The sequence below is a fragment of the Triticum urartu genome, chromosome 6A, assembly GCF_056163025.1.
Source record: "Triticum urartu cultivar PI428250 chromosome 6A, HENAU_Tu73, whole genome shotgun sequence".
Taxonomy (NCBI): Eukaryota; Viridiplantae; Streptophyta; class Magnoliopsida; order Poales; family Poaceae; genus Triticum; species Triticum urartu.
Window position 1 is genome coordinate 149143995 of NC_141878.1, and position 25002 is coordinate 149168996.

At 47.2% G+C, this 25002-nt stretch overlaps 2 protein-coding genes across 2 annotated transcripts; both read right to left on the bottom strand.

Annotated features, from left to right (window-relative positions):
* Positions 1-2872: 2872 nt before the first annotated feature.
* LOC147964530 (uncharacterized) lies at positions 2873-13516 on the bottom strand. The gene is made up of 3 exons (XM_087530013.1): positions 12325-13516; positions 12204-12217; positions 2873-3385 (listed from the first exon to the last, which is right to left on the bottom strand). The coding sequence occupies exons 1-3, from the start codon at positions 13514-13516 to the stop codon at positions 2873-2875; spliced, it is 1719 nt and encodes a 572-aa protein (XP_087386139.1).
* Positions 13517-23113: 9597 nt separating this feature from the next.
* On the bottom strand, positions 23114-24647 carry LOC147964531 (uncharacterized). Its single transcript, XM_087530014.1, has 3 exons — positions 24531-24647; positions 23251-24404; positions 23114-23138 (listed from the first exon to the last, which is right to left on the bottom strand). Exons 1-3 carry the CDS (start codon positions 24645-24647, stop codon positions 23114-23116), a joined length of 1296 nt encoding a protein of 431 aa, XP_087386140.1.
* Positions 24648-25002: the final 355 nt, after the last annotated feature.

A 25002-nucleotide genomic window follows, 5' to 3' on the forward strand; every position in this document is an offset into this window, starting at 1 on the left:
CAGTTGTGGCCTTCATCTCATCAGCATCAGAGATCCAATTCGCATCACTATACCCTTCAAGTACCGACGGGTATCCGGTATAGTGAAGTCCATAGTTCATAGTACCTTTCAGATAGCGCATAACTCTCTCAACAGCATGCCAATGTACATCACCCGGTTTGTAAACAAACCGACTCAGTTTGCTCACAGCAAACGCGATGTCAGGCCTCGTTGCGCTTGCTAGGTACATCAGTGAACCAATGATTTGAGAGTATCTCAATTGATCTTTAGCCATGCCTTTGGACTTTTGAATCAATACGCTAGGATCATATGGTGTTTGAGATGGTGTGCAGTACGAATATCCAAATCGACTCAACACCTTCTCAACGTAATGGGATTGCAGAAGTGTGATCCCACCCTCATTATCTCTCAGTAGCTTGATGTTCAAGATAACATCAGCCACACCAAGGTCTTTCATCTCAAAGTTCTGATATAGAAACGATTTGACCTCCTCAATGACTTTGAGGTTTGTTCCGAATATCAGTATGTCATCAACATACAAGCACAGTATAACTCCTTCGCCCCCACCATGGCGATAGTATACACATTTTTCAGCCTCATTAACAATGAAACCAACAGATGCCAGAGTTGTATTAAACTTATCATGCCATTGCTTAGGTGCTTGTTTCAGGCCATATAAAGATTTTATCAACCTACACACCTTTCTTTCCTGACCATCTATCACAAAGCCATCAGGCTGTTGCATGTAGATTTCCTCCTTTAGCTCTCCATTTAGAAAAGCCGTCTTAACATCCATCTAATGGACGAGAAGACCATGTGAGGCCGCCAACGAGAGTAATACTCGAATGGTGGTCAGTCTAGCCACAGGTGAATAGGTATCAAAGAAATCTTCCTCTTCTTGCTGGTCATAGCCCTTGGCCACAAGCCTAGCCTTGTACTTTTCAATCGTACCATCGGGCCTAAGCTTCTTTTTGAACACCCACTTACATCCCAGTGGTTTGCAACCATAGGGACGGTCAGTGATCTCTCATGTCCCGTTAGCCATGATGGAATCCATCTCGCTACGGACCGCATCCTTCCAGTAGTCAGCTTCTGGAGAGGCATACACTTCTAAAATAGAAGTGGGAGTATCATCCACGAGGTACATGAAGAAATCATCACCAAAGGTCTTTGCAGTCCTTTGTCTCTTGCCCCTACCAAGGGTTTCCTCGTCATCCTCCTCAGGATTTCCATCATGTGTTTGTTCATAATATTCCATAGGGATGGCAGGTTCAGGAGTCTCCTCGGATTCCTGTCTAGAAGTGCTTTGCATATCTCTCATAGGAAAAATATCCTCAAAGAATGTAGCATCCTTAGACTCCATAATTGTACCGACCTTCTGGTCAGGTACCTCAGATTTCACTACTAGAAATCTATAGCCAACGCTGTTCTTAGCGTAGCCCAAATTAACGCAGTCCACAGTCTTGGGTCCAAGCTTACGCTTTTTGGGGATCGGCACGTTGACTTTCGCCAAACAGCCCCAAGTGCACAAGTGCGAGAGTGTCGTCCTTCTCTTTGACCATTTCTCATAGGGAGTGATCTCATTATCCTTTGTCGGAACTTTATTCAGGACATGACATGCCGTCAATATAGCCTCCCCCCACCATGCCTTGGATAAACCCGATGTATCTAACATGGCGTTAACCAAATCAGTTAGTGTACGGTTTTTCCGCTCGGCAACCCCGTTTGACTGGGGTGAATAGGGAGGCGTCCTCTCATGAATAATGCCGTGTTCCGCACAGAAGGAATCAAACTCACTCGAGAAGTACTCTCCACCATGATCTGACCGGACTCATTTAATTTTCTTTTCAAGTTGATTTTCAACTTCTGCCTTATAGATTTTAAAGTAGTGTAGAGCCTCATCTTTAGTATTTAACAGATACACATAGCAATATCTAGTGGAATCATCTATCAATGTCATGAAGTATCTATTTCCACCTTTAGTCAACACACCATTCATCTTGCAAAGATCAGAATGTATGAGTTCTAATGGTGCCAGGTGTCTCTCCTCCGCGGCCTTATGAGGCTTGCGAGGTTGCTTAGCTTGCACACATGGAAGGCACTTAGAACCTTTGGCTAAAGTGAAACTCGGGATTAAATCCAACTTGGCTAGCCGCATCATAACACCAAAACTAATGTGACAAAGACGTGAATGCCAAACTTCAGATTCATTAACATTCGAATGTGTATGGTTCACGACTTTATTACAAAAATCTGCGAGGGAAAGGCGGAACATCCCTCTGCTCTCATAACCTTTTCCAAAAAAGAGTCCATATTTTGTAACAACTAATTTATTAGACTCGAAAACGAACTTAAACCCTTCTCTACATAGAAGGGAGCCACTAACGAGATTCTTCTTGATGGCGGGGACATGCTGCACGTTCTTCAGCTGCATGATCCTTCCCGAAGTAAAGTTCAGATCGACCGTGCCAACACCATGAACAGAAGCACTCGCGCCATTCCCCATCAATACGGACCCGTGACCTGTGACCTGGTAAGAAGTGAACAATGAAATGTCAGCGCACACATGAACACCTGCACCTGTGTCCACCCACCAATCGTTGGGTTGAAACACTGAAAAAACAGTAAATAAATTACCGTACCCAGATGCACCATTCTCATTGTTGCCCACAATCATGTTGACAGACTTGGAGTCCTGTCCTGGCTTCTTGTACTTGTTCGGGCACTTGTTGGCCCAATGTTCAACCGAACCACAAGTAAAGCAACCCTCGTCCTTCTTGTTCTTCTTGAAGGTCTTCTTACCCTTCTTCTTAAAGTCGGTATTGTGTTGGACACCGTTCTTTCCCTTGGGCTTGTGGGAGTTGAAGTTCTTCTAGTTCACCATGTTGGCAACAGAAGTCCCTTCGGCCCCTTTTCCGTGCGAGTCTTTTGCCCTCGAATTCTGCTCAACACTCAGATGGCCAATGACATCTTCCACAGAGAATTCACACCTCTGATGTTTCAGAGTGGTGGCAAAGTTCCTCCAGGAATTAGGGAGCTTAGCGATTATGCAGCCCGCGACAAACTTGCCCGGTAACTCGCACTTGAGAAGCTCAAGTTCCTTAACAATGCATATTATCTCACGAGCCTGCTCCAATATAGGACAGTTTTCAACCATCTTGTAATTGTGGAACTGCTCTATAATATACATCTCACTCCCTGCATCGGCGGCCCCGAATTTAGATTCGAGCGCCTCCCACAAGTCCTTGGCGACATGCACATGTAAATATGCGTCGACCAGTTTATCTCCGATCACGCTAAGAACTACTCCGAGAAACACAACGGTAGCCTCCTTGAACGCCTTCTCCTGTTCAGGAGCAATCGTTCCCGTGGATACACCGGTGACCTAGAACACGTTCATAGCCGTGAGCCATAATGTGGTCTTAGTCTGCCAACGCTTGAAGTATGTACCGGTAAACTTATCCGGTTTCAGTGCAGCGGCAAAGCCACTTGCCGAGAAATTCCTACACATAATAGGTTTTTGGATTGTTGAGTAAATAGGCAATTTCTCGATTAAATTAATCCATGAGTAAATCACTAGCATGGCATTGACTAAGTTGATGACGTACTGACTCTGATCTAAACATGCACGTACTAAGCAAACAGTAGACAAATCTACACACACTGCTAGTACTACTAATATGAAAATAATCAGGAGCGGGATAAACGAGTTATACCCTCCAGTAGGCCACGCAGAGGCCGCGGCTTTGGTGGCAGCAGCGGCGTCCTCGGCGGCCTTCTTGTCGGCTTCAGCTTTCTCGACGGCGGCACGGTCGGCGTCGGTGGACATGGTGATGATGAAGGCGACGCGGACGCAGAGGAAGTAGACAATCGGAAGCGAGCAGTCGCGTAATCGCTGCCCAAAAACCTATTCGCCCCTCACCCCGTACAGGAGCCAGAAGGGCGTGGTTTCGAAGACCTGCTCTCCCGTCGACCGTGTACGCGGCGGACGGGATGGAGTCACCGGCGGCAGCAGCAGCAAAGGAACGACGGTGGGCGTGCGCGTGAGCAGCAGCAAAGGAACGACGGTGGGCGTGCGCGTGAGCAGATGTGGTCTGTTCGTGGTGGCTAGGGTTAGGAGACACCGCATACTTATAGGCGCAGCTGCGTGGAGAGATGTGGGCTCGACCCACGTCCGAGTCCGTGACAGCCCACGATCCGACGTCTGAGATCGTGGCCCAGCTGTCAGAAAACTCTCCGTTAGTGACTGGCAAAAATAAGCGTGTAGGTGTGAGCTCGGCTCGGCTCAATCCCGCAACCCGCGGCGCGTCGTGACGAGGCGGGCGGCGGAGGAGGAGTGCGCGAGGGCCTCTTCTCTTCTCAAGCTCCAATAGCATGTAGAAGAGAAACCCTTATAAACCACTCCAACTCTCCTTCCACTTCCGGGGTGGGACTAAACTTCCCACTACACCTAGTGCCATATAACCCACATGGGCCCTTAGAGATTTTTCAGAAATTGCAATATGGGCCTAGAGACCATCTCAGATTTCAGCAATCCCCCACCAGATCTCGAGGGCCCATTGTGTCCTCTGTTCCAATTGCTGTTTCGATATACCAGTGTTTCAGTGAAGACCTATTAAGGTTGAACTTCACCTAGAACAAGTGGCTACACTCCTTCACAACTGAACAATGGACTATGCCTTGAATTGTCAGTTTGGCGTAAAGAAGTTTCACTACATGTCTTACTAGTACTAGGCTGCCGAAGGCTGACCCCTCGGGTGGAGCATATAAGTCACACTCCTGGCCTATTCATGAGCTTACTAGAGATCACCCCAATCTCATAGACCGTGACCAGCAGTCGGGCTCATATAGGTGTGTTCCTCCAAAGATCGCTCTGTAGGATAACATCTTGCTTTTATAAGCTTTGGAACACATTAAGACCGTAGTCGTCCTACCATACAGTATCGAGAGTATTGCATCTCCAACGGAGTGGGTTAGTATAGTTACTCTCCTCAGTTCACCACTGGCTTGTTTTCCCAGGTCCTAGTTCACGGGATCTCCGATCACATAGGTTGGGTTACCACCATGGCAACTCATGTGGGTCTCATACCCATCTCCCTCGATGCATTATCTATCACAACACGTGATAGCCCTTTTGTAATGGGATCTGCCAGATTCTTAGCCGTATGGGCATAGTCCAACGCTATCACTCTGGAGTTTCTTAATTTTCTGACAGCTTTTAATCTCATTCTTATGTGTTTGGTGGACTTCATGTTGTCCTTTGAACTCTTCACCTTGGTGATGACAGTCTGATTGTCACAGTTCATAAGGATAGCCGGAACCGGTTTATCAACCAATGGCAAGTCCATCAAAAGATCTCGAAGCCATCTCGCTTCAACACTAGATGTGTCTAATGCCATTAATTCTGCTTCCATTGTCGATCTCGTTAAGATCGTTTGCTTGCAAGACTTCCAGGAAACAGCGCCACCTCCAAGAGTAAACATATACCCAGTTGTGGCCTTCATCTCATCAGCATCAGAGATCCAATTCGCATCACTATACCCTTCAAGTACCGACGGGTATCCGGTATAGTGAAGTCCATAGTTCATAGTACCTTTCAGATAGCGCATAACTCTCTCAACAACATGCCAATGTACATCACCCGGTTTGGAAACAAACCGGCTCAGTTTGCTCACAGCAAACTGTAACACCCTCGATGCGACTATATCTCCCACGTGTCGAGGCACGACTTAGAGGCATAATCGCATTGAAGGCATATGTCGCAAGTTAGGCAATCTTCACGACATCCCATGTAATATCAATAATAAAGGGAGATAACATAGTTGGCTTACACTCGCCACGTCAATCAAGTACATAAATAACATTACATCATCCAAACACTCATGGCCCGACTACGGCGCCAAAATAAAAGATAACCCAACATGCGACACGGTCCCGATCACCCCCAACTGGGCACCACTACTGATCATCAGGAAAGGAAACATAGTAACGTTGAGAGTCTTCGTCGAACTCCCACTTGAGCTCAAGCGCGTCTCCTGGAGCGGAATCATCGGGCCCTGCATCTGGTGTAATAGTAATCTGTGAGCCACAGGGACTCAGCAATCTCGCACCCTCGCGATCAAGACTATTTAAGCTAATAGGTAAGGCAAGGTAAATATGTGGAGCTGCAGCAAGCGACTAGCAAAAATATGGTGGCTAACTTATTCGCAAAAGAGAGCGAGAAGAGGAGGCAAAGCGCGAGCGAGAAACTAGAGGACAACCTGTGCAAGCATTACTCCAACACCGTGTCCGCTTCCCGGACTCCGCCGAGAAGAGGCCATCACGGTAACACACTCAGTTGATTCATTTTAATTAAGTTAAGATTCAAGTTATCTACAACCGGACATTAACAAATTCCCATCTGCCCATAACCGCGGGCACGGCTTTCGAAAGTTCAAATCCCTGCAGGGGAGTCCCAACTTAGCCCATGACAAGCTCTCACGGTCAACGAAGGAATAGACCTCCTCCCAAGACGTTCCGATCAGACTCGGTATCTCGGTTCTTCAAGACACTTCGACAGGTTAAAACAAGACCAGCAACACCGCCCGAATGTGCCGACAAATCCCGATAGGAGCTGCACATATCTCGTTCTCAGGGCACACTCAGATGAGACATCCTACGAGTAAAACCAACCCTCAAGTTGCCCCGAGGTGGCCCCGCAGTCTACTCGGTCGGACCAACACTCAGAGGAGCACTGGCCCGGGGGGGGTTAAAATATGATGACCCTCGGGCTCCGGAAACCCAAGGGAAAAGAGGCTAGGTGGAAAATGGTAAAACCAAGGTTGGGCATTGCTAGAAAAGCTTTAAACAAGGCGAACTATCAAGGGGTTCCCATTATAACCCAACCGCGTAAGGAACGCAAAATCCGGGAACATAACACCGATATGACGGAAACTAGGGCGGCAAGAGTGGAACAAAACACTAGGCGAGAGGCCGAGACTTCCACCCTTTACCAAGTATATAGATGCATTAAGATAACATGGCAATATAATGATATCCCAACAAGTAAATAATGTTCCAACAAGGAACGGCCTCCAATCTTCACCTGCAACTAGCAACGCTATAAGAGGGGCTGAGCAAAGCGGTAACATAGCCAATCAACGGTTTGCTAGGACATGGTGGGTTAGAGGTTTTGACATGGCAATTTGGGATGCTTGAAAGCAAGTGGTAGGCATCGTAGCATTGGCATAGCAGAAGAGCGAGCAAACTAGCATAGCAAAGATAGTAGTGATTTCGAGGGTATGATCATCTTGCCTGCACAGTTGTCAAAGTTGACTGGGTCCTCGAAAGCAAACTCAACGGGCTCCTCGTTAGCGAACTCGTCTCCCAGCTCTACCCAAACAAGACAAACAAGCAACAAGGACACAATCAACCACGTGCAAGGATCAAACAATATGATGCAAAGATGATATGCTATGCGGGATGCGATGCGGGATGCATATGCAAGATTTGACAAGGGATGCATGAACCTGGCCTCAACCTGGGAATCCAAGTGTCCACTGAAAAGATGAGATGAAGTCGCTTGAAAATGATATAAAGAACGCCGGAATCGGAGTTACGGTTTGGAAATGGCAAGCGATTCAAATATGACCACGATCTGCGATTTACAGCAAGTAGCCATCTAAATGCAACGAGATGAACATGCTACAGCACCCAAACATGGCATCAAAATACATGGCAGGGATGCATACAAGATGCTTAACAAAAGTCTAGCACTGAGCTATGGCCAATTCATCCATTAACAGGTTCAAACAAGCATGGCAAAAATGCATAGGGCAAACAGATTTCAGACTTGGTGAAATTAACACTTGTCTGGAATTTCAGATCAGGTAGCACTCTTCAAAGCAACAAAACTACATGCTGCAGGACCTGAACATGGCAAAGTAAAGCATGGCATGGAGCTACTCAAAAAGCTTAACAAAAGTCCCTTAGTGACCTTGAGCCAAAAGGGATCAGAAAATATACTAACAAGCATGTGAACATAGGAAAAACATAGTCAGTTTTCAGACTTAGTGAAAACTGGCACATGCTGAAACATATCTCAAGTAGTCATGTTTACGAGCTCGATGCACTCACTACGGTGCAAGTCATGACAAGCTAAGCATACACCCATAAAGAATACACAAAATGCAAGCTAGACATGGCAAAAACAATAACATAGCATGCACGGATCAACTACAACATCATCGGCAAAATCGCTAACTAGTAGACAATCTGCCTAGATTCACAAAGTAGCAAAAGTAGAGCTCGATTGACTCAAGCTAGGGTGCTCCATAATTGCAAACAAAGACATGGATGGATATAGCACTACAAGATTAACAAAACATCCTTACTGATAATCCTCAAAAGAGGCACGGATCACTAGGAAACAACATGAACATATGGCCATATGAGATAAACAGATCAAGGACTTGGTGGAAATGCTAAGTCCCTGAAATCAGAATTACCAAGTGCCTCACTTGGCAAGTTTGTGCTAGTCACCACACACATCACAAAAATACATGGGTTGCACATCTGGAAAGATGACAAAACCCTTAAAAAAACATATGTGGAACTGATGGGCATATCATGCACACAATAATCATGGCAAAAATGACAAATATCTAAATGGAGCAGCAGATCTGACAATTATCTCAAGTAGCCCTCTTCTAACAGCATTTCGGGCATCAAGCTGCACTCAAATGAAAATGATGCAATGGAATGAAATGATGTACTCTCTGAGATGAACATTTTGATATGCTATATGCCAAAAACGGAGTTACGGATGCGGAGATACGACACGAGGAACAGGAGCATATGGATCTGGGATTTTTAGGACTTAGAAGAAAAACCACCTCGAGATAAAAGTCAACGGTGCACGGAAGCCGAGGCGGTGGCGGATCTCGCCGGAGAGGGGGGGGGGCGGAGCCGGATCTGGCCGTGGGGGCGCCGGGTCCGGCCGGCAGCGAGGCGGCGACGGCGGTGGAGGGCGGAGCAGGGCTCCGGGCGGCTGTGCGGCGGGCGGCTCGGCTTGCTCCGGCGTCGAGCTGGGCGGCGCGGGGCGGTGGCTCGCCGGAGCGCGAAGGAACGGGGCGGCGCGGGCGGCTGCGCGGAGGAGTAGGGCGGCGGGCGGCGGTGCCTGGGAGTCGGGCCGGGAGGGCCGGGGACGGCCCCGAGCGGGCCTGGCGGCGCGGGGCGATGATGTGGTCCGGGGGCGCCACGTGGCAGCTCCCGGTTGGGGGCGGCGGCGATGTCCGACGCGCGGAGACGATTTTTAGGGTTTTGGACGAGGGGGATCCGGATTTTTCGAGGAGGACCTATTTATAGGCATAGAGGGAGCTAGGAGAGTCCAAATGAGGTGCGGTTTTGGGCCACGCGATCGTGATCGAACGATTTAGATGATGGAGAAGGCTTAGGTGGGTTTTGGGACAAATTGGAGGGGTGTTGGGCTGCAACACACACGAGGCCTTTTCGGTCCCTCGGTTAACCGTTGGAGTATCAAACGAAGTCCAAATGATACGAAACTTGACAGGCGGTCTACCGGTAGTAAACCAAGGCCGCTTGGCAAGTCTCGGTCCAATCCGGAAATGTTTAATCCCCACACACAAAACAAAGGTAGAAATGACCACCGGAGGAGAACGAAGCGCCGGAATGCAAAACGGACAACGGGGAAAATGCTCGAATGCATGAGACGAACACGTATGCAAATGCAATGCACATGATGACATGATATGAGATGCATGACAACGACAACAACACACGGAGACAAAGACCCGAACCCGAGAAAATAAAATAACTTAACACCGGAAACGGCAAGAGTTAGAGTATAAATTGGGAAAGTTACATCCGGGGTGTTACACAAACACGATGTCAGGCCTCGTTGCGCTCGCTAGGTACATCAGTGAACCAATGATTTGAGAGTATCTCAATTGATCTTTAGCCATGCCTTTGGACTTTCGAATCAATACGCTAGGATCATATGGTGTTTGAGATGGTGTGCAGTCCGAATATCCAAAACGACTCAACACCTTCTCAACGTAATGGGATTGCAGAAGTGTGATCCCACCATCATTATCTGTCAGTAGCTTGATGTTCATGATAACATCAGCCACACCAAGGTCTTTCATCTCAAAGTTCTGAGATAGAAACGATTTGACCTCCTCAATGACTTTGAGGTTTGTCCCGAATATCAGTATGTCATCAACATACAAGCACAGTATAACTCCTTCGCCCCCACCATGGCGATAGTATACACATTTGTCAGCCTCATTAACAACCAAACCAACAGATGTCAGAGTTGTATTAAACTTATCATGCCATTGCTTAGGTGCTTGTTTCAGGCCATATAAAGATTTTATCAACCTACACACCTTTCTTTCCTGACCATCTATCACAAAGCCATCAGGCTGTTGCATGTAGATTTCCTCCTTTAGCTCTCCATTTAGAAAAGCCGTCTTAACATCCATCTGATGGACGAGAAGACCACGTGAGGCCGCCAACGAGAGTAATACTCGAATGGTGGTCAGTCTAGCCACAGGTGAATAGGTATCAAAGAAATCTTCCTCTTCTGGCTGGTCATAGCCCTTGGCCACAAGCCTAGCCTTGTACTTTTCAATCGTACCATCGGGCCTAAGCTTCTTTTTAAACACCCACTTACATCCCAGTGGTTTGCAACCATAGGGACGGTCAGTGATCTCCCATGTCCCGTTAGCCATGATGGAATCCATCTCGCTACGGACCGCATCCTTCCAGTAGTCAACTTCTGGAGAGGCATACGCTTCTGAAATAGAAGTGGGAGTATCATCCACGAGGTACATGAAGAAATCATCACCAAAGGTCTTTGCAGTCCTTTGTCTCTTGCCCCTACCAAGGGTTTCCTCGTCATCCTCCTCAGGATTTCCATCATGTGTTTGTTCATAATATTCCATAGGGATGGCAGGTTCAGGAGTCTCCTCGGATTCCTGTCTAGAAGTGCTTTGCATATCTCTCATAGGAAAAATATCCTCAAAGAATGTAGCATCCTTAGACTCCATAATTGTACTGACCTTCTGGTCAGGTACCTCAGATTTCACTACTAGAAATCTATAGCCAACGCTGTTCTTAGCGTAGCCCAAATTAACGCAGTCCACAGTCTTGGGTCCAAGCTTACGCTTTTTGGGGATCGGCACATTGACTTTCGCCAAACAGCCCCAAGTGCGCAAGTACGAGAGTGTCGTCCTTCTCTTTGCCCATTTCTCATAGGGAGTGATCTCATTATCCTTTGTCGGAACTTTATTCAGGACATGACATGCCGTCAATATAGCCTCCCCCCACCATGCCTTGGATAAACCCGATGTATCTAACATGGCGTTAACCAAATCAGTTAGAGTACGGTTTTCCGCTCGGCAACCCCATTTGACTGGGGTGAATAGGGAGGCGTCCTCTCATGAATAATGCCGTGTTCCGCACAGAAGGAATCAAACTCACTCGAGAAGTACTCTCCACCATGATCTGACCGGACTCATTTAATTTTCTTTTCAAGTTGATTTTCAACTTCTGCCTTATAGATTTTACAGTAGTGTAGAGCCTCATATTTAGTATTTAACAGATACACATAGCAATATCTAGTGGAATCATCTATTAGTGTCATGAAGTATCTCTTTCAACCTTTAGTCAACACACCATTCATCTCGCAAAGATCAGAATGTATGAGTTCTAATGGTGCCAGGTGTCTCTCCTCCGCGGCCTTATGAGGCTTGCAAGGTTGCTTAGCTTGCACACATGAAAGGCACTTAGAACCTTTGGCTAAAGTGAAACTCGGGATTAAATCCAACTTGGCTAGCCGCGTCATAACACCAAAACTAATGTGACAAAGACGTGAATGCTAAACTCCAGATTCATTAACATTTGAATGAATATGGTTCACGACTTTATTACAAAAATCTGCGATGGAAAGGCGGAACATCCCTCCGCTCTCATAACCTTTTCCAACAAAGAGTCCATATTTTGTAAAAACTAATTTATTAGACTCGAAAACCAACTTAAACCCTTCTCTACACAGAAGGGAGCCACTATCGAGATTCTTCTTGATGACGGGGACATGCTGCACGTTCTTCAGCTGCACGATCCTTCCTGAAGTAAACTTCAGATCAACCGTGCCAACACCATGAACAGAAGCACTCGCGCCATTCCCCATCAATACGGACCCGTGACCTGTGACCTGGTAAGAAGTGAACAATGAAATGTCAGCGCACACATGAACACCTGCACCTGTGTCCACCCACCAATCGTTGGGTTGAAACACTGAAAAAACAGTAAATAAATTACCGTACCCAGATGCACCATTCTCATTGTTGCCCACAATCATGTTGACAGACTTGGAGTCCTGTCTTGGCTTCTTGTACTTGTTTGGGCACTTGTTGGCCCAATGTTCAACTGAACCACAAGTAAAGCAGCCCTCGTCCTTCTTGTTCTTCTTGAAGGTCTTCTTACCCTTCTTATTAAAGTCGGTATTGTGTTGTACACCGTTCTTTCCCTTGGGCTTGTGGGAGTTGAAGTTCTTCTGGTTCACCATGTTGGCAACAGAAGTCCTTTCGGCCCCTTTTCCGTGCGAGTCTTTTGCCCTCGAATTCTGCTCAACACTCAGATGGCCAATGACATCCTCCACTGAGAATTCACGCCTCTTATGTTTCAGAGTGGTGGCAAAGTTCCTCCAGGAATTAGGGAGCTTAGCGATTATGCAGCCCGCGACAAACTTGCCCGGTAACTCGCACTTGAGAAGCTCAAGTTCCTTAACAATGCATATTATCTCATGAGCCTGCTCCAATACAGGACGGTTTTCAACCATCTTGTAATCGTAGAACTGCTCTATAATATGCATCTCGCTCCCTGCATCGGCGGCCCCGAATTTAGATTCGAGCGCCTCCCACAAGTCCTTGGCGACATGCACATGTAAATATGCGTCGACCAGTTTATCTCCGATGACGCTAAGAACTACTCCGAGAAACACAACGGTAGCCTCCTTGAACGCCTTCTCCGGTTCAGGAGCAATCGTTCCCGTGGAGACACCGGTGACCCAGAACACGTTCATAGCCGTGAGCCATAACGTGGTCTTAGTCTGCCAACGCTTGAAGTATGTACCAGTAAACTTATCCAGTTTCATTGCAGCGGCAAAGCCACTTGCCGAGAAATTCCTACACATAATAGGTTTTTGGATTGTTGAGTAAATAGGCAATTTCTCGATTAAATTAATCCATGAGTAAATCACTAGCATGGCATTGACTAAGTTGATGACGTACTGACTCTGATCTAAACATGCACGTACTAAGCAAACAGTAGACAGATCTACACACACTGCTAGTACTACTAATATGAAAATAATCAGGAGCGGGATAAACGAGTTATACCCTCCAGTAGGCCACGCAGAGGCCGCGGCTTTGGTGGCAGCAGCGGCGTCCTCGGCGGTCTTCTTGTCGGCTTTAGCTTTCTCGGCGGCGGCACGGTCGGCGTCGGTGGACATGGTGATGATGAAGGCGACGCGGACGTAGAGGAAGTAGACGATCGGAAGCGAGCAGTCGCGTAATCGCTGCCCAAAAACCTATTCTCCCCTCACCCCGTACAGGAGCCAGAAGGGCATGGTTTCGGAGACCTGCTCTCCCGTCGACCGTGTACGCTGCGGACGGGATGGAGTCACCGGCGGCAGCAGCAGCAAAGGAACGACGGTGGGCGTGCGCATGAGCAGATGTGATCTGTTCGTGGCGGCTAGGGTTAGGAGACACCGCATACTTATAGGCGCAGCCGCGTGGAGAGACGTGGGCTCGACCCACGTCCGAGTCCGTGACAGCCCATGATCCGACGTCTCAGATCGTGGCCCAGCTGTCAGAAAACTCTCCGTTAGTGACTGGCAAAAATAAGCGCGTAGGTGTGAGCTCGGCTCGGCTAAATCCCGCAACCCGCGGCGCGTCGTGACGAGGCGTGGCATGGCGAGGCGGGCGGCGGAGGAGGAGTGCGCGATGGCCTCTTCTCTTCTCAAGCTCCAATAGCATGTAGAAGAGAAACCCTTATAAACCACTCCAACTCTCCTTCCACTTCCGGGGTGGGACTAAACTTCCCACTACACCTAGTGCCATATAACCCACATGGGCCCTTAGAGATTTTTCTGAAATTGCAATATGGGCCTATAGCCCATCTCAGATTTCAGCAATCCCCCACCAGATCTCGAGGGCCCATTGTGTCCTCTGTTCCAATTGCTGTTTCGATATACCAGTGTTTCAGTGAAGACCTGTTAAGGTTGAACTTCACCTAGAACAAGTGGCTACACTCCTTCACAACTGAACAATGGACTATGCCTTGAATTGTCAGTTTGGCGTAAAGAAGTTTCACTACATGTCTTACTAGTACTAGGCTTCCGAAGGCTGACCCCTCGGGTGGAGCATATAAGTCACACTCCTAGCCTATTCATGAGCTTACTAGAGATCACCCCAATCTCATAGACTGTGACCAGCAGTCGGGCTCATATAGGTGTGTTCCTCCAAAGATCGCTCTGTAGGATAGCATCTTGCTTTTATAAGCTTTGGAACACATTAAGACCGTAGTCATCCTACCATACAGTATCGAGAGTATTGCATGTCCAACGGAGTGGGTTAGTATAGTTCACCACCGGCTTGTTTTCCCAGGTCCTAGTTCACGGGATCTCCGATCACATAGGTTGGGTTACCACCATGGCAACTCATGTGGGTCTCATACCCATCTCCCTCGATGCATTATCTATCACAACATGTGATAGCCCTTTTGTAAAGGGATCTGCCAGATTCTTAGCCGTATGGACATAGTCCAACGCTATCACTCCGGAGTTTCTTAATTTTCTGACAGCTTTTAATCTCATTCTTATGTGTTTGGTGGACTTCATGTTGTCCTTTGAACTCTTCACCTTGGTGATGACAGTCTGATTGTCACAGTTCATAAGGATAGCCGGAACCGGTTTATCAACCAATGGCAAGTCCATCAAAAGATCTCGAAGCCATCTCGCTTCAACACCAGATGTGTCTAATGCCGTTAATTCTGCTTCCATTGTCGATCCTGTTAAGATCGTTTGCTTGCAAGACTTCCAGGAAACAACACCACCTCCAAGAGTAAACATATACCCAGTTGTGGCCTTCATCTCATCAGCATCAGAGATCCAATTCGCATCACTATACCCTTCAAGTACCGATGGGTATCCGGTATAGTGAAGTCCATAGTTCATAGTACCTTTCAGATAGCGCATAACTCTCTCAACAGCATGCCAATGTACATCACCCGGTTTGTAAACAAACCGACTCAGTTTGCTCACAGCAAACGCGATGTCAGGCCTCGTTGCGCTTGCTAGGTACATCAGTGAACCAATGATTTGAGAGTATCTCAATTGATCTTTAGCCATGCCTTTGGACTTTTGAATCAATACGCTAGGATCATATGGTGTTTGAGATGGTGTGCAGTACGAATATCCAAATCGACTCAACACCTTCTCAACGTAATGGGATTGCAGAAGTGTGATCCCACCCTCATTATCTCTCAGTAGCTTGATGTTCAAGATAACATCAGCCACACCAAGGTCTTTCATCTCAAAGTTCTGATATAGAAACGATTTGACCTCCTCAATGACTTTGAGGTTTGTTCCGAATATCAGTATGTCATCAACATACAAGCACAGTATAACTCCTTCGCCCCCACCATGGCGATAGTATACACATTTTTCAGCCTCATTAACAATGAAACCAACAGATGTCAGAGTTGTATTAAACTTATCATGCCATTGCTTAGGTGCTTGTTTCAGGCCATATAAAGATTTTATCAACCTACACACCTTTCTTTCCTGACCATCTATCACAAAGCCATCAGGCTGTTGCATGTAGATTTCCTCCTTTAGTTCTCCATTTAGAAAAGCCATCTTAACATCCATCTGATGGACGAGAAGACCATGTGAGGCCGCCAACGAGAGTAATACTCGAATGGTGGTCAGTCTAGCCACAAGTGAATAGGTATCAAAGAAATCTTCCTCTTCTTGCTGGTCATAGCCCTTGGCCACAAGCCTAGCCTTGTACTTTTCAATCGTACCATCGGGCCTAAGCTTCTTTTTGAACACCCACTTACATCCCAGTGGTTTGCAACCATAGGGACGGTCAGTGATCTCCCATGTCCCATTAGCCATGATGGAATCCATCTCGCTACGGACCGCATCCTTCCAGTAGTCAGCTTCTGGAGAGGCATACGCTTCTGAAATAGAAGTGGGAGTATCATCCACGAGGTACACGAAGAAATAATCACCAAAGGTCTTTGCAGTCCTTTGTCTCTTGCCCCTACCAAGGGTTTCCTCGTCATCCTCCTCAGGATTTCCATCATGTGTTTGTTCATAATATTCCATAGGGATGGCAGGTTCAGGAGTCTCCTCAGATTCCTGTCTAGAAGTGCTTTGCATATCTCTCATAGGAAAAATATCCTCAAAGAATGTAGCATCCTTAGACTCCATAATTGTACCGACCTTCTGGTAAGGTACCTCAGATTTCACTACTAGAAATCTATAGCCAACGCTGTTCTTAGCGTAGCCCAAATTAACACAGTCCACAGTCTTGGGTCCAAGCTTACGCTTTTTGGGGATCGGCACGTTGACTTTCGCCAAACAGCCCCAAGTGCGCATGTGCGAGAGTGTAGTCCTTCTCTTTGCCCATTTCTCATAGGGAGTGATCTCATTATCCTTTGTCGGAACTTTATTCAGGACATGACATGCCGTCAATATAGCCTCCCCCCACCATGCCTTGGATAAACCCGATGTATCTAACATGGCGTTAACCAAATCAGTTAGAGTACGGTTTTTCCGCTCGGCAACCCCGTTTGATTGGGGTGAATAGGGAGGCGTCCTCTCATGAATAATGTCGTGTTCTGCACAGAAGGAATCAAACTCACTCGAGAAGTACTCTCCACCATGATCTGACCGGACTCGTTTAATTTTCTTTTCAAGTTGATTTTCAACTTCTGCCTTACAGATTTTAAAGTAGTGTAGAGCCTCATCTTTAGTATTTAACAGATACACATTGCAATATCTAGTGGAATCATCTATCTATGTCATGAAGTATCTCTTTCCACCTTTAGTCAACACACCATTCATCTCGCAAAGATCAGAATGTATGAGTTCTAATGGTGCCAGGTGTCTCTCCTCCGCGGCCTTATGAGGCTTGCGAGGTTGCTTAGCTTGCACACATGAAAGGCACTTAGAACCTTTGGCTAAAGTGAAACTCAGGATTAAATCCAACTTGGCTAGCCGCGTCATAACACCAAAACTAATGTGACAAAGACGTGAATGCCAAACTTCAGATTCATTAACATTCGAATGAATATGGTTCACGACTTTATTACAAAAATCTGCGAGGGAAAGGCGGAACATCCGTCCGCTCTCATAACCTTTTCCAACAAAGAGTCCATATTTTGTAACAGCTAATTTATTAGACTCGAAAACCAACTTAAACCCTTCTCTACATAGAAGGGAGCCACTAACGAGATTCTTCTTGATGGCGGGGACATGCTGCACGTTCTTCAGCTGCACGATCCTTCCCTAAGTAAACTTCAGATCGATCGTGCCAACACCATGAACAGAAGCACTCGCTCCATTCCCCATCAATACGGACCCGTGACCTGTGACCTGGTAAGAAGTGAACAATGAAATGTCAGCACACACATGAACACCTGCACCTGTGTCCACCCACCAATCATTGGGTTGAAACACCGAAAAAACAGTAAATAAATTACCGTACCCAGATGCACCATTCTCATTGTTGCCCACAATCATGTTGACAGACTTGGAGTCCTGTCCTGGCTTCTTGTACTTGTTTGGGCACTTGTTGGCCCAATGTTCAACTGAACCACAAGTAAATCAGCCCTCGTCCTTCTTATTCTTCTTGAAGGTGTTCTTACCCTTCTTCTTAAAGTCGGTATTGTGTTGGACACTGTTCTTTCCCTTGGGCTTGTGGGAGTTGAAGTTCTTCTGGTTCACCATGTTGGCAACAGAAGTCCCTTCGGCCCCTTTTCCGTGCGAGTCTTTTGCCCTCGAATTCTTCTCAACACTCAGATGGCCAATGACATCCCCCACAGAGAATTCACGCCTCTGATGTTTCAGAGTGGTGGCAAAGTTCCTCCAGGAATTAGGGAGCTTAGCGATTATGCAGCCCGCGACAAACTTGCCCGGTAACTCGCACTTGAGAAGCTCAAGTTCCTTAACAATGCATATTATCTCATGAGCCTGCTCCAATACAGGACGGTTTTCAACCATCTTGTAATCGTGGAACTGCTCTATAATATACATCTCGCTCCCTGCATCGGCAGCCCCGAATTTAGATTCGAGCGCCTCCCACAAGTCCTTGGTGACATGCACATGTAAATATGCGTCGACCAGTTTATCTCCGATGACGCTAAGAACTGCTCCGAGAAACACAACGGTAGCCTCCTTGAACGCCTTCTCCTGTTCAGGAGCAATCGTTCCCGTGGAGACACCGGTGACCCAGAACACGTTCATAGCCGTGAGCCATAACGTGGTCTTAGTCTACCAATGCTTGAAGTATGTACCGGTAAACTTATCCGGTTTCAGTGCAGCGGCAAAGCCACTTGCCGAGAAATTCCTACACATAATAGGTTTTTGGATTGTTGAGTAAATAGGAAATTTCTCGATTAAATTAATCCATGAGTAAATAACTAGCATGGCATTGACTAAGTTGATGGCGTACTAACTCTGATCTAAACATGCACGTACTAAGCGAACAGTAGACAAATCTACACACACTGCTAGTACTGCTAATATGAAAATAATCAGGACCGGGATAAACGAGTTATACCCTCCAGTAGGCCACGCAGAGGCCGTGGCTTTGGTGGCAGCAGCGGCGTCCTCGGCGGCCTTCTTGTCGGCTTCAGCTTTCTCGGCGGCAGCACGGTCGGCGTCGGTGGACATGGTGATGATGAAGGCGACGCGGACGTAGAGGAAGTAGACGATCGAAAGCGAGCAGTCGCGTAATCGCTACACAAAAACCTATTCGCCCCTCACCCCGTACAGGAGCCAGAAGGGCGTGGTTTCGGAGACCTGCTCTCCCGTCGACCATGTACGCGGCAGACGGGATGGAGTCACCGGCGGCAGCAACAGCAAAGGAACGACGGTGGGCGTGCGCGTGAGCAGATGTGATCTGTTCATGGCGGCTAGGGTTAGGAAGCACCGCATACTTATAGGCGCAGCCGCGTGGAGAGACATGGGCTCGACCCACGTCCGAGTCCGTGACAGCCCACGATCCGACGTCTCAGATCGTGGCCCAGCTGTCAGAAAACTCTCCGTTAGTGTCTGGCAAAAATAAGCGCGTAGGTGTGAGCTCGGCTCGGCTCAATCCCGCAACCCGCCGCGCGTCGTGACGAGGCGTGGCGTGGCGAGGCGGGCGGCGGAGGAGGAGTGCACGATGGCCTCTTCTCTTCTCAAGCTCCAATAGCATGTAGAAGAGAAACCCTTATAAACCACTCCAACTCTCCTTCCACTTTCGGGGTGGGACTAAACTTCCCACTACACCTAGTGCCATATAACCCACATGGGCCCTTAGAGATTTTTCAGAAATTGCAATATGGGCCTAGAGCCCATCTCAGATTTTAGCGACCCCCCACCAGATCTCGGGGGCCCATTGTGTCCTCTGTTCCAATTGCTGTTTCGATATACCAGTGTTTAAGTGAAGACCTGTTAAGGTTGAACTTCACCTAGAACAAGTGGCTACACTCCTTCACAACTGAACAATGGACTATGCCTTGAATTATCAGTTTGGCGTAAAGAAGTTTCACTACATGTCTTACTAGTACTAGGCTGCCGAAGGCTGACCCCTCGGGTGGAGCATATAAGTCACACTCCTAGCCTATTCATGAGCTTACTAGAGATCACCCCAATCTCATAGACTGTGACCAGCAGTCGGGCTCATATAGGTGTGTTCCTCCAAAGATCGCTCTGTAGGATAGCATCTTGCTTTTATAAGCTTTGGAACACATTAAGACCGTAGTCATCCTACCATACAATATCGAGAGTATTGCATCTCCAACGGAGTGGGTTAGTATAGTTACTCTCCTTAGTTCACCACTGGCTTGTTTTCCCAGGTCCTAGTTCACGGGATCTCCGATCACATAGGTTGGGTTACCACCATGGCAACTCATGTGGGTCTCATACCCATCTCCCTCGATGCATTATCTATCACAACACATGATAGCCCTTTTGTAAAGGGATCTGCCAGATTCTTAGCCGTATGGACATAGTCCAACGCTATCACTCCGGAGTTTCTTAATTTTCTGATAGCTTTTAATCTCATTCTTATGTGTTTGGTGGACTTCATGTTGTCCTTTGAACTCTTCATCTTGGTGATGACAGTCTGATTGTCACAGTTCATAAGGATAGCCGGAACTGGTTTATCAACCAATGGCAAGTCCATCAAAAGATCTTGAAGCCATCTCGCTTCAACACCAAATGTGTCTAATGTCGTTAATTCTGCTTCCATTGTCGATCTCGTTAAGATCGTTTGCTTGCAAGACTTCCAGGAAACAGCGCCACCTCCAAGAGTAAACATATACCCAGTTGTGGCCTTCATCTCATCAGCATCAGAGATCCAATTCGGATCACTATACCCTTCAAGTACCGACGGGTATCTGGTATAGTGAAGTCCATAGTTCATAGTACCTTTCAGATAGCGCATAACTCTCTCAACAGCATGCCAATGTACATCACCCGGTTTGGAATCAAACCGGCTCAGTTTGCTCACAGCAAACGCGATGTCAGGCCTCGTTGCGCTCGCTAGGTACATCAGTGAACCAATGATTTGAGAGTATCTCAATTGATCTTTAGCCATGCCTTTGGACTTTCGAATCAATACGCTAGGATCATACGGTGTTTGAGATGGTGTGTAGTACGAATAACAAAAACGACTCACCACCTTCTCAACGTAATGGGATTGTAGAAGTGTGATCCCACCCTCATTATCTCTCAGTAGCTTGATGTTCAAGATAACATCAGCCACACCAAGGTCTTTCATCTCAAAGTTCTGATATAGAAACGATTTGACCTCCTCAATGACTTTGAGGTTTGTTCCGAATATCAGTATGTCATCAACATACAAGAACAGTATAACTCCTTCGCCCCCACCATGGCGATAGTATACACATTTGTCATCCTCATTAACAATGAAACCAACAGATGTCAGAGTTGTATTAAACTTATCATGCCATTGCTTAGGTGCTTGTTTCAGGCCATATAAAGATTTTATCAACCTACACACCTTTCTTTCCTGACCATCTATCACAAAGCCATCAGACTGTTGCATGTAGATTTCCTCCTTTAGCTCTCCATTTAGAAAAGCCATCTTAACATCCATCTGATGGACGAGAAGACCATGTGAGGCCGCCAACGAGAGTAATACTCGAATGGTGGTCAGTCTAGCCACAGGTGAATAGGTATCAAAGAAATCTTCCTCTTCTTGCTGGTCATAGCCCTTGGCCACAAGCCTAGCCTTGTACTTTTCAATCGTACCATCGGGCCTAAGCTTCTTTTTGAACACCCACTTACATCCCAGTGGTTTGCAACCATAGGGACGGTCAGTGATCTCCCATGTCCCGTTAGCCATGATGGAATCCATCTCGCTACGGACCGCATCCTTCCAGTAGTCAGCTTCTGGAGAGGCATACGCTTCTGAAATAGAAGTGGGAGTATCATCCACGAGGTACACGAAGAAATAATCACCAAAGGTCTTTGCAGTCCTTTGTCTCTTGCCCCTACCAAGGGTTTCCTCGTCATCCTCCTCAGGATTTCCATCATGTGTTTGTTCATAATATTCCATAGGGATGGCAGGTTCAGGAGTCTCCTCAGATTCCTGTCTAGAAGTGCTTTGCATATCTCTCATAGGAAAAATATCCTCAAAGAATGTAGCATCCTTAGACTCCATAATTGTACCGACCTTCTGGTCAGGTACCTCAGATTTCACTACTAGAAATCTATAGCCAACGCTGTTCTTAGCGTAGCCCAAATTAACGCAGTCCACAGTCTTGGGTCCAAGCTTACGCTTTTTGGGGATCGGCACGTTGACTTTCGCCAAACAGCCCCAAGTGCGCAAGTGCGAGAGTGTCGTCCTTCTCTTTGACCATTTCTCATAGGGAGTGATCTCATTATCCTTTGTCGGAACTTTATTCAGGACATGACATGCCGTCAATATAGCCTCCCCCCACCATGCCTTGGATAAACCCGATGTATCTAACATGGCGTTAACCAAATCAGTTAGAGTACGGTTTTTCCGCTCGGCAACCCCGTTTGACTGGGGTGAATAGGGAGGCGTCCTCTCATCAATAATGCCGTGTTCCGCACAGAAGGAATCAAACTCACTCGAGAAGTACTCTCCACCATGATCTGACCGGACTCGTTTAATTTTCTTTTCAAGTTGATTTTCAACTTCTGCCTTACAGATTTTAAAGTAGTGTAGAGCCTCATCTTTAGTATTTAACAGATACACATAGCAATATCTAGTGGAATCATCTATCAGCGTCATGAAGTATCTCTTTCCACCTTTAGTCAACACACCATTCATCTCGCAAAGATCAGAATGTATGAGTTCTAATGGTGCCAGGTGTCTCTCCTCCGCGGCCTTATGAGGCTTGCGAGGTTTCTTAGCTTGCACACATGAAAGGCACTTAGAACCTTTGGCTAAAGTGAAACTCAGGATTAAATCCAACTTGGCTAGCCGCGTCATAACACCAAAACTAATGTGACAAAGACGTGAATGCCAAACTTCAGATTCATTAACATTCGAATGAATATGGTTCACGGCTTTATTACAAAAATCTGCGAGGGAAAGGGGGAACATCCGTCCGCTCTCATAACCTTTTCCAACAAAGAGTCCATATTTTGTAACAGCTAATTTATTAGACTCGAAAACCAACTTAAACCCTTCTCTACATAGAAGGGAGCCACTAACGAGATTCTTCTTGATGGCGGGGACATGCTGCACGTTCTTCAGCTGCACGATCCTTCCCGAAGTAAACTTCAGATCGAGCGTGCCAACACCATGAACAGAAGCACTCGCTCCATTCCCCATCAATACGGACCCGTAACCTGTGACCTGGTAAGAAGTGAACAATGAAATGTCAACACGCACATGAACACCTGCACCTGTGTCCACCCACCAATCATTGGGTTGAAACACCAAAAAAACAGTAAATAAATTACCGTACCAAGATGCACCATTCTCATTGTTGCCCACAATCATGTTGACAGACTTGGAGTCCTGTCCTGGCTTCTTGTACTTGTTTGGGCACTTGTTGGCCCAATGTTCAACCGAACCACAAGTAAAACAGCCGTCGTCCTTCTTGTTCTTCTTGAAGGTCTTCTTACCCTTCTTCTTAAAGTCGGTATTGTGTTGGACACCGTTCTTTCCCTTGGGCTTGTGGGAGTTGAAGTTCTTCTGGTTCACCATGTTGGCAACAGAAGTCCCTTCGGCCCCTTTTTCGTGCGAGTGTTTTGCCCTAGAATTCTGCTCAACACTCAGATGGCCAATGACATCCTCCACAGGGAATTCACGCCTCTGATGTTTCAGAGTGGTGGCAAAGTTCCTCCAGGAATTAGGGAGCTTAGCGATTATGCAGCCTGCGACAAACTTGCCCGGTAACTCACACTTGAGAAGCTCAAGTTCCTTAACAATGCATATTATCTCATGAGCCTGCTCCAATACAGGACGGTTTTCAACCATCTTGTAATCGTGGAACTGCTCTATAATATACATCTCGCTCCCTGCATCGGTGGCCCCGAATTTAGATTCGAGCGCCTCCCACAAGTCCTTGGCGACATGCACATGTAAATATGCGTCGACCAGTTTATCTCCGATCACGCTAAGTACTGCTCCGAGAAACACAACGGTAGCCTCCTTGAACGCCTTCTCCTGTTCAGGAGCAATCATTCCCGTGGAGACACCGATGACCCAGAACACGTTCATAGCCGTGAGCCATAACATGGTCTTAGTCTGCCAACGCTTGAAGTATGTACCGGTAAACTTATCCGGTTTCAGTGCAGCGGCAAAGCCACTTGCCGAGAAATTCCTACACATAATAGGTTTTTGGATTGTCGAGTAAATAGGCAATTTCTCGATTAAATTAATCCATGAGTAAATCACTAACATGGCATTGACTAAGTTGATGACGTACTGACTCTGATCTAAACATGCACGTACTAAGAAAACAGTAGACAAATCTACACACACTGCTAGTACTGCTAATATGAAAATAATCAGGAGCGGGATAAACGAGTTATACCCTCCAGTAGGCCACGCAGAGGCTGCGGCTTTGGTGGCAGCAACGGCGTCCTCGGCGGCCTTCTTGTCGGCTTCAGCTTTCTCGGCGGCGGCACGGTCGGCGTCGGTGGACATGGTGATGATGAAGGCGACGCGGACGTAGAGGAAGTAGACGATCGAAAGCGAGCAGTCGCGTAATCACTGCCCAAAAACCTATTCGCCCCTCACCCCGTACAGGAGCCAGAAGGGCGTGGTTTCAGAGACCTGCTCTCCTGTCGACCGTGTACGCGGCGGACGGGATGGAGTCACCGGCGGCAGCAGCAGCAAAGGAACGACGGTGGGCATGCGCGTGAGCAGATGTGATCTGTTCGTGGCGGCTAGGGTTAGGAGACACCGCATACTTATAGGCGCAGCCGCGTGGAGAGACGTGGGTCAGCCGCGTGGAGAGACGTGGGCTCGACCCACGTCCGAGTCCGTGACAGCCCACGATCCGACGTCTCAGATCGTGGCCCAGCTGTCAGAAAACTCTCCGTTAGTGAATGGCAAAAATAAGCGCGTAGGTGTGAGCTCGGCTCAGCTCAATCCCGCAACCCGCGGTGCGGCGCGTCGTGCCGAGGCGGGCGGCGGAGGAGGAGTGCGCGAGGGCCTCTTCTCTTCCCAAGCTCCAATAGCATGTAGAAGAGAAACCCTTATAAACCAC